We start from the raw sequence: 12966 nt of genomic DNA on the forward strand, positions 1-12966 counted from the left end.
GATATCGATTTGAAATTTTGCACTTCCGTCTTTCCCCAAAAAGTTGCTCATTGGTCGGATCTGCCGATATAGGATCACTATAGGATATAGCTACCATAACAACTGGCTAATCAAAATGTAAAGTTCTTTATATGCAATTATTGTATATCCAATAAAAAATGAACCTGTGAAGGGTATTATACGTATGGTTTCCATACAACTGAAGGGAATGTGTTTCTTCGACGAACAACAAAACATCAACGATTTTTCAAAAGTCAAAATTTCATGCGATAAAATCTCAACAACTTTGTCCGATTTAATGTGGGAACACTTAAACTCCAACAAAGCGCAACAAAACACACACACATCTACAAAGATATGTAGTTGTGCAATGGCCAAATAATGCCGAAAAGAGGACGAATGAAGCATTTGAGCATTGGCTTGGTAGCACAAATGTGCCGCCAGACACGCAGCACGTGTTGCTATTTCCGTTTTGCGAAAACAGCAATAGAAGTGACGAGACGGGGGCACAGCAAGCAAGCGACGAAAAAAGAATCTGTGAATGGGAAGCGAAATGTGCGGCGAAACGAGAGAAGCGAGAGAAGCATATATGTAGATAGAAAAATCAGAAAAACACAAATATATATATTGTTATTCAGCGAATTGTAAGCCCTAGGGGTCAGCAGAAAAATATGCTAATAATAAATATAAAATGTGGCTAATTAAATTAGTTACAAACAGGGCTATTACGAAGCGTTGAACGCACTGCAAATATCTAGAAATATAAATAAATGTGGATATGTAAGCAGATGAGTGATAAATTAGAGAAATTAATGGTCTAACGGGCATAGAGACGAATAACCAGCAAATGACAAAGCGATCAACGCGCTATAAACCGTTTTAAGACAAGTCAATGGACAGTGGAGCGTTCAAAGATGCCATAATTACACACATACATACATACAAAAATATATACATACATCCACACATACATACATACAAAAATATATACATACATCCACACATGCATACATAAATATATGTACATATATGTACATCCACACATACATATGTAGATAAATCATGTTTAGCAGTAACCGAAATTCTGCCACGTTATCGAGTTAAAATATTAAAATCTGCATATTTTCAAATTTATAAATCTTAATATGCTGCCACAGGGCAACAACCACTTATCACACAGTCCAAAAATCATCAACCATTAACGCCAAGCACTCTGTTAGCTGTCAAATGCCGCTACTAAGCACAAGTTCCCCCACTGCCTAGCACTTCTCACTGCATTACATAGACTTCTGCTCCCTTGCCGCATGCCTACTTTACCACATATCATTTACTTAATTAAATTAGCAGCCATTTGAATGTGCGCATTCTCAGTTCTCATTGATCGACACGATCGCCATGATCACATTGATCGTTAGCCGCTGATCGGCGTTCAACGCTCGCTGCGCCATGTGATTAAATCTAAATTATAGCTGTGTGGCATCAAATTTTCATCATCAACTTATAGCGGCCACTTCATTAGCACCGAGTTTGCGCCCAAGTTAATCCTGAAAAGACAATAGAATCAAGCGATCAGCGAGCCAAAGGCGCACGCCCATATTACAATATATCTTATATTAGTATGAGAATGATTTTATTTCCAAAAACTTTGATTTGCTGTGATTTCTCGCAATTTAAAAGTCATTCAATTTACAGTCAATTCTATGGAAGTGTAAAGGGTCCCGCTTATTAACCGAAGGGCATATAGATTTGAATTAAATTGGTGGTTTCGTGGTTAATGCGGGTTGCCAGCGGGATTATTAAATTATGTGAGAATTCTGAGCGAAAATTTTTGCGAATCATATGAGGGTAAATGTACTCTCATCAAGTAATATATAAATAGATATTTGATAACTATAGTTAATTGAGTGAGAGTATTAATCAAGTGGCGAATTAACGCTGAACTTGGGGGGATAATTTTAATTTTATAAGCCCTGCAGAGCGGGTAAAGCAGCGTTTTTAATTAAGAAATCCAAGGATGATTAAGTCATTTTATTCTTTCCACTTTCAAGTGTTTTTATTATCATAAAGTTAATGATAGATTTATGCGTAGTTTGGGTGGTCTAAGAAGTTTTGAGACAAGTCTCAGCAGTCTTGAGCTTTGCTTAATGAACTTTTATGCAAAAAAAAAAAACAAAAACTGTTTAATATTATAAGGGGTCCAATATAAGTAAATACGTTATTTGTGTGCCTAACATTGTTGGAATCAGCAGGAAATCTTCAACGTACGATATCATCTGATCAAATTTGAGATGGACTGATCCATTTAAACTGCTTTTTTCACAGATTGATATAACCTTTTTATGATCGTATGAAGTTTGATCTCCATACCTACCTATGTCAGTTAGTGTTAGGTTAACAGCTGTTTGTCAACGACGTTTATCGGGCGATTTTTACCGTGAACAATCAACATTATTGTGATTCCAATGGAAGGCCAAGGCTGGGAAACGTTGAAAACTGGTTCAAGGCATTCAGTGAAGGTGGTGAAATCGACAAAAACTTCTCACATGCGATCTACGACAATACACCTCTCTTATTGACAATCAATGCTGGGCTCGTACCAAAGGATCTTAAACTTTTGCAAAAACGACATCGAGATGTCGCAAAAGAGCTGTTTACCAACGGAGCTGAGGACCCCACATTCATCAAAACGCATTATTCCTGGTGACAAGACGCGGGTTTATGAATATGCCTTCGAAACTGTCCAACATTCTATCGACATACGGTCCCAAAATGAGCCAAAACTGAAAATGCCAAAACTCGCTGAAGGAAAAATACTGACGTCTATCCGAGCCGAGGCTCATAGCAAGTGTAGAAAAATTTGGATTAAATGTTGGCATGATTGTATTGGCTTAGGGGTCTATTTTGAAGGTGGTAATGAAGATTTGTATTAAAACACGTGAACTCTTTTTTACCAGTCCAGGTCAAATTTGATCAGATGGTATTTCTAACACATTTTAGACTACAAATATCTGTGGTCTGCTATTGATATTATCTGGTCAAGAAATAACTATAAAACGAGTTAATATCCCTGAAATTTTTGCACCTTTCAGAGACGGCTAAAAATTTTCTGTGGCACGGTATCAGAGATCTGTGTGTTTGACTACTACTAATGCTTTGGCAAATATGGTAATATAAGAAAAGGACAATCTAACGGTGTTTTCATTAGGAACGCTACAAAAGTAGACAGTTAGGGATAGCAAACAACGCTATATTTTTTCCCGCTCTTTCGACATTTCTCTTCAGTAAGGTTTGCCATTTCATCATGAAAAGACACATGATCCAACGAGTTGAAATTATTTAAAAATTACTACCAAAATTTAGAGTCAATGGCCTCAACTTTAAGGGCGCTACGTCCAATTTATGGTCGTCATAATCGTCCTGTCAGATCAGCGATTGAGCGTCTAGTGGAAAAATTTTTAATCCATAGGCACAGTACAAAATGTTGTCGTGCCAGTGATACAAAGAAGTGTCTCGTAGTGGCTGACGCCAGCGCATCAATTGAGAAATACCCAAATCAGTCTCTCAAGCGTTGGGCATCTTGGTTTACATCCTTACAAGATCAACTTGACTCAAGAATTGCAACCGCTTGACCACCACAATCGTCGTTTGTTCGCGAATTGGGCTGTGCAAGAACTTGATAATGATCCGGATTTTCATCGAAAAATCATCTTCAGCGATGAGGCTCATTTCGTCGCAAGAGGTGCTCTGAATGACGTCTCACACTTGATTTTCTTATTCACAGTTTATTCTCACCTATCTACTTGTTTAATGCTCCCTGCCGGATCAAACTGATTTTTTGAACATTCCAACCTGCTTTTCTCAAGTCATACATATGTATCCCTTTCGTATTTAAATAAATACATAAATCACTGGGAAATCTAAACAAGCTGCTAAATGCACTTGTAACACTTTCTTTATAAGATTTTCACACTCTCCCAGTGAGCAAACAAAATGCGGGGTTCCCAAGCTTAACTGCTTTATCAAAGTTATTAAATAAACACTTTTTGTAGCTTCTCAACAAGCATTAAATACAGTATTGATCAAACAAAATAGGGAATTCACGCAAACTTGAGCTTCTATAAAACACTTTTTAACAATAAAAATCCAAGGTAAATATATTTTGAGGAAATAAAAAAGCTAAAACTCTCTATTTGCCTAAAAAGAGTTAAAAGAAGCTTAAAATAAAATGCCGTGGGAAGTTGAAGATATCTACATAATAAAATTGCCTACAAAATAACGAGTATGTACACAAACAATTAACAACAACAATGTAATTGTCTATTTGGTGATTTTTTGTTATTAAGCCCACTTTTTCATTTAAAGAGAAATTGCTCTCTCCTTGTTGTTTTTTATACCCTGAACTAAACACGAGGAATTAGCAATCAGTTTTTGAGATAACAAACTGAAATTACGCACACGTCCTTTTCTCGCCAAGAAGCTACTCATTTGTCAGAACCGCCGATATCGGACTAATATAGCATATAGCTGCCATACAAACTGATCAATCAAAATAAAGTTCTTATTTGAAAAACTTTTTTATATGAGTAGATATCTTCACGATATTCGTCATGGACTATTGTCGTAGACAACGACACAATCTCCGAACAAATTGTTCAAATCGGACTACTATACGATATAGCGGTCATATAAGTTGTTCAAATAAACCCAAGTTTTTGTTTGAAAAACTCTTTTATTTGAGAAGATATCTTCACGAAATTTGGCACAGATTATCGTAAAAGGCAATACTACAATCACCGAACATATTTTTCAAATCAGACCACTACAACTTATAGCTGTCATACAAATTGACCGATCCAAGTCAAGTTCTGGTATCGAAAACTTTTTTATTTGACAAGATATCTTCATGAAATTAGACACAGATTATTTTCCGAAGCAACTCTGCAGTCTACGTGCATATTGTTCAGATCAGACCACTATAGCATATAGCTGCCATACAAAATCAAGTTCTTCAATGGCAGCTTTTTTATTTGTGAAGGGTATTAAAGCTTCGATGCAGCCGCATTTAACGGTTGTTTCTTGTTTGTCTGTAAAGCAATGTAAATAAATGTGACAAGATGTACGCTGTTCCTCAGTCCTAACATGAAGCTTAAAACAGACAATTCCAATTATAACGCTAAAACAACAAGAACCTCTAATTTCTAAATAAAACCCATTGATTTTTGATTTGAGTGAAATTGTGTTGCCACCTGCTTAGCCAGTGCTGTTAGAAATAATAACAGTACAGCACCTAGTTAACTAATTTGGGCTTCGCAGCTTCTTCAATGGTCAACGGCTTGCAATGAGTAACGTTCGGCTTCGAAACAGCTCATTATTGTTAGTGTTGTTGGTAGAAGTTGAAAACAATAGCAGAAACATCAAGCAACTCAAATAATACAACAACAATGTATACAACAACAACAATGTCTACAACAACAACAATTACAACCGATATTCTTACAACAACAACAAGAACACTAAAACAAACATACTCACAACAACAACAACACTAAAAACCAACATTCTCACAACAACAACAACCATAAATGTCAAAATAGAATATCTTCAATCCACACCAAGAAAGCTGTTAACCCGCTCAAAGCGCGAAGTGATGAAGTGACGAATGAAGCGACATACTACTATAAAGGTATGCCATTTAATATTCATTTAGCTCACTAACAAATAATGTAAATATTTAAACAATTAATTCACATATGCGATCAAAAAACAAGTGTGATTTTAAATTAAAAGAAATCTTGGAAATTGGACAGACAGCACGGCGCAGAGCAAACAAGGTGCGGAACACAGTCACACACACACGCACACAAAGTGAAGCACCGTTGTTGGCCGTGTGACAGGAAGGCACAGTCAAATTGACACCAAGCAGGTCCCACAGCATGCAACGCTGTGTGAACTTGGCTGCCGCGCAGACTCCAACGCTACCCCTTACCCCGCCGGCGAACCAGCTATTGGCTCCAAAGCGATGAGCGCAAAAAGCAGCTCCTCATCAGCGCGGTGAGATGTGTTGATATCACAAACTCTTCGAGCAACTGAAAAAATATAATTCATTGTTGTCGGCATCACACTGAAGGCATTGTATTCCAGCAACGGTTTATTTACATGCTAACAAATATATTCACTCACCTGCAGGTGTATGCGTGCATGTGTGTGTGTGATTTCATTTTTCGATATTGACTTAATAATATGACGAGTTTTTGATTTCTCACATTTACCTGCGCGCCGCTGTGGACGCTTTTTTATGACTTCGCAGCGAGCAGCACTTAGTCATTGGCGCGCTTTAATTGAATATAAATATGTGTGTGTACAAATTTACATACACCGAATTATTTACATAAATGCGACTATATAACTGTGTACATAAGTACATTTCAAATCCGTTGACGTGTTTTCGATTTTATAGCCCAACACTTGCCCCACCACCAAGAAGGCGGGCGGGCAAGCAAATCGAAATTAATGAGAAAAGTTAATTGAATTTATTTATCGTCATAATTCACACCGACGCCAAAAATGCCTGTTATATAGTTTATTGATATTATTATTTATTGCTTATTTTCAGCTGATTGCATGCTTCTCAATAAAACGTTAGTGAGTCAAGTTTTATTTTAATTGAATTATTATGATTCGCGGCAGCTTGTTTCCAAGTGCATATGGCCATCATGGTGAAAAAAAAGCACCCGGAAATTGTATTTATAACCAAATTTCGTGTACTGAATCCTTGCCAATGTTAGAAAAGGCTTACGGTGATTCAGTTTTATGAAAAACACAAGCCTACGCATGGTTCAAAACCTTCAAAGATGGGCGAGAGATCAGATCGATCAAGACAAGCCTCATTCTGGAAGACCCTCGACCTATGCAACTGTTGAAAATATTAAAAAGTTGAAGGATATGGTGCTTGAAAGTCGCTAGGCAAGTGTTAGAGAGATGGCAAGAGAGCTCCACATTTTTCGCGAGTCCATTTGAATGATTTTGGTGAATATTTTCGGTATGAAACGCGTTCTTGCTCGACGCGTCTAGATAAAGATGAATTTTTTTCAAAAAGAGTACCGCAAACAAGTATCTATCCGATCCGACATTCTTGGAGAGCAATATAACAGCCGAAGAGTCATGGTTTATTTGGGTGACATACAAACAAGTCAACAATCATCGGAATGGCGAGAAAAAAACGAGGCAAAACCAAAAAAGCCACGCCAAATTCGCTCAAAAATCAAAGTGATTCTTATTGTTTTTTCGATATTCGTGGTTTGGTGCAGGATGAATTTGTTCCGGAGGGACAGACGGTCAATAAGGAGTTCTATTTAACCGTATTGAGGCGTTTGCGTGAAAACATCCGCTGAAAACGTTCGGAATTGTTGAAGAACCATTCATGTTGTTGTGTTTAAAGTTTTAAGTGCCGATTCCGCTAAGTTATAAAAGTCGTATGTTGTGTCAAAATTCTCAAGTTTGTCAAATAATCTTCCCGAAAACCCAATCAAGATAAACGTATAAAATACAGCGTTTTCCAATAAGAGAGATATGATTGCTTTAAAAAAACGCTAATTGTTAAGGAAATTGAGATGTTTTTTATTTAATGTTTTGAAGTACAATCGAAACAATAAGTTCTGAGTATAACACCATTCAAATTACCTACACGACTTATGTATCTTGCAGGAGCGAATTCTATGAACCCGATTTTCGAGTACTTTCCACTAAATCAAGTCGTTTGTGAAGAATAGCACGTTCAATATTGGCTTCTAAAGCTTGAAAAGGGTCTGGTTTATTGCTAAAGATCAATGACTTCAAATAATCCCACAAGAAGTAGTCTAATGTTGTTAAATCACAATTCCTTGGAGGCCATTCAATGTCACAATTTCTTAAAATAATCGAATCTTTAAATTTTTCTCCCAATAATTCGGTTGTTGCACGTGTTGTGTGCCACGCAGCCACCTCTTGTTGGAAACAGCACGGAAAATATGTTCAAAGTAACCTTAGAGACGCCTCAACGGCACCCAGTAGTATTTTTGACCAATAGACTAGCTTAGCCATTCAAATATCTTTCAACAAATTTTAGTTTGTTTTTTGTATAAAAATGTATCTCTTTTTCTAAATTTTTTTTTGTATAATATTTTATATTTTTCTTTCTAAAATAATTATCAAATGATAAATCAAAAGCCGGATTTTACAAAAACCCCTTAAAATTAAACAAAAGTGGTTGAACAACAAGCAGACACACATACACACAAACATACACTTTATATTGACTCTTTATGACATAAGCATTTTGATTTATGCATTAACATTTAATCAAATTAATGATCGAACACAAATCTATTACCCGTGAGCTGATTATTAAAATCATTGCATGCTTGCTATAAAGACTTTTTTCAACATTAAACTGCTGTATTCGACGTGGTCATAAAGCTTTGCTTTTATATAAACAAAATAAAATAAATAAATATTGTACGCAGGGTGTTCCAGTCAGAGCTGCCGTAAAATTTTTATCATAATACACCCGTATATGTACAAGGTGTGTTCCAAAGTAAACAGAACTTAAAAAAAAAAACAGAACAAATGGTTTTTTCGGCAAAAATCAATTTATTTTATTCAAAATAGTCTCCTTCTGCTTCAATACAGCTTTCTGCACGGTCCAAAAGCATGTCGAACGAGTGTTTTAGCTCGTTGGCCGGTATGGCCGCCAGTATGCCGGTGCAAGCCTTTTGAATGGCCTCTACGTCTGCATAACGCTTTCCTTTCATGGGCAAATGCATTTTTCCGAAAAGGAAAAGTCGCACGGTGCCATATTAGGTGAATACGGAGAGTGGTTAATGGTTAAATTGAGATTTTTGGTCAAATAATCGGTCACAAGCATCGATCGAATGTTGGATTCTGAGCAATTTTTGGTCGTCACCTTTCGTAAGCCCAAATGTTCGGTCAAAATGCGATAAATCGATGTTTTGGAGATGTCCAATGCCATTTCCATGAATTTCTATGATGAGTAATCGGCTGATTTTTGATGAATTCACGCACAGTTTCGATGAAATTTCCGGTGATCACGGATTTTGATTGGCCCACATTTGAAAAAAAGTAATTTTACTAATTTCCTCACAACAAAACGTTAAACCACTGTGCACTTTGCTACGGGATAGGTCATCGCCATTTGTTTCATCAATTGAAACATTTCGGTAAAAGTTTTACCAATTATAAAACAAAATTTAACGTTGGCTCTGTGTTCGAAGCTCATTTTCGCACCTATAACACAAACATACTGACACTTAAAACGCAATAACTTCACTTCCGATCGATGAAATTCTCACTGGACAATCGATAAAATTTATCAGATTCTAACGCACCAGTCGACATAAAGAGGGCGCCACCAGTGGGCGCTAGATTCAAAAAGTCCTGTTTACTTTGGAACGCACCTTATGTATGATATTGAAGAAATTTACGAACGAGTGTGCTTGTATAATATTCCTATTGTATTGTACTACGTTCAGACATGGCAGTTTGAAGCATTTTTATTATAAACTGTGTTAAGAATTACCAGTATTTCTTTGCTTTTAGATTTTAAAAATTAATCACGTGAAATTATAGGAGCATCAAGTAAGTTTTCGAAGACATTTATTTTACCGCTTCACCATCTGATAACAGATTGAATTCTTTCTGCATCCAAGATGCGTTCCATTCGAAATAACTAAACTTAATATTTAAATCGCCTTTTGTTGTCGGTTGTTCGTTATTATAATAAAATACTACCAGTCCGTGTCAATTTAGATCAGATGTTAAATATCTATAGGTACCATTCTTTTCTATCAGTGAATGTAGAAACCCATTTTACAGTATTGGCACAGAACTGGAACTTCGAGGTTTCTAGATTTCTCCGTTTCAACTGACAATATAAGAATTGTGAAAATGTTTCAACATTTTTACACCCTGAAGTAGTTTGCTATGAAGCTTGTAATACATAGCTACAATAGCTCTCTGTCCATCTGTATATACGAAACTTATACCTCAGTTTTACAGATATCGATCCGAAACCTTGCACACGCCCTTCTCACTCTTAGAAGCTGCTCATATGCCAGAACCGCCGATATTAGACTACTATAGCCTATAGCCGCCAAACAAACTGATCGATCAAAATCAAGTTTTTGTATAGAAAACTTTTTTATTTGACAAGATATCTTCACGAAATTTGTCACAGACTATTTTCCAATGTAACACTACAAACCCTGAACATATTGTTCTGATCGGACTACTATAGCGTATGGCTGACATACAAACTGATCAATTAAAATCAAATCCTTGTATGGAAAACCTTTTTATTTGAAGAGGTATCTTCACAAAATTTGGCATAAATTAGGGTTTAAGGCAAATAAGCAATCGTCGAACGTATTTCTCTGATCAGATCACAATCTTATATAGCAGCCATAAAAGCTGACCTCTTTATATGATAAAAAATATACACAAATGAAGCTATAATACTTCGATGCTGCGGAAGCTATTATTTTTCCTTGTTTATATAAAAATTACTACACACAAACACAGGTTCACACCGCCTAACAAGGGATTTTCATAGTTTTTGGTTGCGTCACTTACCAAATCTTCGCCTAAATCTGGATCACGTTCACTTTGATTCGAACGACGGCCAGTACAATCCATATTATATAATTGCATTTATTAAAGCAACAATTTTTTCACTCGCTTCTTATTTTGCCACAAGCTTCACGTTTTACACAAAATTTGTCACAATTAATAAAATACGCGTATTTCCACACATACACTCACACATAAGCACAGTTTTGCGAGAAATACTTCAAGCTTAAATCACTTTATTTGAGCAGCTGTTCAATTAGTTGTATGTAAGTTTGTAGCTTTATAAGATTTTGCACGCACCCGAAACTACTTGCAAGCTGCTATTGTTGCTGTTTATCAATTTGTTGTTGTTTTTATGAATTCTTCAATATTGGCAATTTTGTCTATGTAAAATTGCATAAGTCACAAAAATAGTAAAAAAAAAATCGTGCTCAAATGCGTGGGTTACACAACAAAAACATTACACAATCCCACCAACGAAGCCATTAATATATATGTACATATATGTAAGTATGTTTGCTTGTCGTACAGTAACGTACAGCGTTCTTATTTTAAGGTCCAGCGCCTGTTGATCGTGTATTTTCAAGAAAAATGAGAAATAAGTTGACGATGTACCGTTAAAAATGCTCCGCAGCACTTATGAAAACCATGCAGCTGCGCTAACGCTGACATCACAGCCACCGACGCAGACAAAACTGCCGTTGTCAAAGTTGTTGGCGCTCGTTGGTTTTTTTATTGTTACTGTTGTAGTTGTAATTTGCACTGGGTATGAGATTTCTTTGTTAAATTAAATTATATATTTTTCGCGATGTTTTGTAAAATTATTATTAACTTTATAACTTGTTTTTTTTTTTTTTTTTTTTTTTTTTTTTAACAAAATACTTTTTTTAAGACTCGCCTGAAGTTTACTAATTGGCGCTGCCAAGTCTTCTACAATTTGATGCACTTTTCATATAAAATGATTTGCACTCGTTTTTGTTTGTCTGTCACCTGTGCTTGTTTATGCGTGTTTATGCATGCAAGCACTGCACCGTTACTTGTTTTTACTATGCCTTTTTGTGTTTCTCCGTACAAATTTCACACACTTTGCTATTGTTATTGTTTAATATTTCTTTTTTCTTATAATTTTTCACTCTTCTCCGCTAAGTTTGCATAACATTGTTTCATAAATTTATGAATTTATTGTAATTAGTGATTTTATTAACTTTTCTCGCCTCTGTCTTGCACAATCATTCACTAAATTGCCACCCTAGCGCCTTCACGCAATCGAATTCCAATATAAACGGCAAATTGGCAGAAAACCCGCTGAAGCAAAAAATAAACAGTATTGTGTTCTTTGAGCGACAACGATCCAGACACGAATGAGTACGACCAACAAAACAACCAGCTAAGCGGAGCAACGCAGAGGTAGCGCGCAGCCACAGCAGAGCAGCGAATTGGTAGAGCGCCGATGAAATATACCAACTTTAACAACAACACGAAGCAGCAACACTTCGCTGCTGCGATTCAAATCAACGTGATGCAGAGGCGCTGACGACAGCGTCGACCGTGCGTCGGCGAGCGACAGCGGCGCGTCGAAAACTCGATTCGAATTGGAATTGAGAGCGCCGCATGCGGATACACGCGCCAATTGAATGCGAAAACCAACAAGAAAAATACGCAAACATACATATGAATGTATGTGAATATGCAGTGGTCGGCAAGCAGCAGTAAAATGATAGCAATAAACGAAACCGCCACCCAGAAAAGGAGAAAAAAGTGGCGCGCTGCCGCGTCGCTAGATTGCTGGGGGCCGCGGTTGGCTGCAATAATTGATCAAAATGTTGATTGCCGGCAGCAATGAGCGTTGATAAACACATATGCATGAAAGAGAGCATGCATGAGAGAGCGAGAGAGTGCGCGCTTAGCTTGCGCGCGCCTAATCAAGAAAATAGCAAACAAAAAGAAGAAGGTGTACCATACATATATCAATTTATACATTATACTTATCTTTGAAATTTTCACCTATTTGCAGCGCCCGCAGTGTGCCAATGCCAATCAGTCCGGCGCGTTGCGCCATGAAACACGATTTGTTCCTTTGCGTTTACACGCGCTCTTGCTCTCAACAACTTTTTATGCGCTCTGCAGTGTTTCGTTACCGTTTCACTTTTCCAATCATTCGCTGGTTTCGTCTTATTAGATTTCTGCAGCTCTTTATTTGTGCGCTATGCGCCTCGTGCCATCAACACTAATATAATAACAACAACAACAACATGTGGCTATCATAACAATATTCAGTCGAAAAAAGGCAATTGTTAAGGGGGTTTTTATTGCGCTTTGTTGGTATATGCCGTGTTGTAGCGC

The 12966-nt window shown here is 36.8% G+C and overlaps 1 protein-coding gene across 2 annotated transcripts in view; it reads right to left on the reverse strand.

Annotated features, from left to right (window-relative positions):
- Window positions 1-11970, reverse strand: part of LOC126755402 (protein dead ringer) — an 86008-nt gene extending 74038 nt beyond the window's left edge. For both annotated transcript variants that reach the window (XM_050467953.1, XM_050467952.1), the window contains exon 1: window positions 10627-11970. In XM_050467953.1, coding sequence (XP_050323910.1) covers window positions 10627-10704 — 78 coding nt within the window. In that variant the 5' untranslated portion in view covers window positions 10705-11970. The remainder of the gene's footprint in view (window positions 1-10626) is intronic.
- Window positions 11971-12966: the final 996 nt, after the last annotated feature.

This window comes from Bactrocera neohumeralis, chromosome 4 (genome assembly GCF_024586455.1).
Source record: "Bactrocera neohumeralis isolate Rockhampton chromosome 4, APGP_CSIRO_Bneo_wtdbg2-racon-allhic-juicebox.fasta_v2, whole genome shotgun sequence".
Lineage (NCBI taxonomy): Eukaryota > Metazoa > Arthropoda > Insecta > Diptera > Tephritidae > Bactrocera > Bactrocera neohumeralis.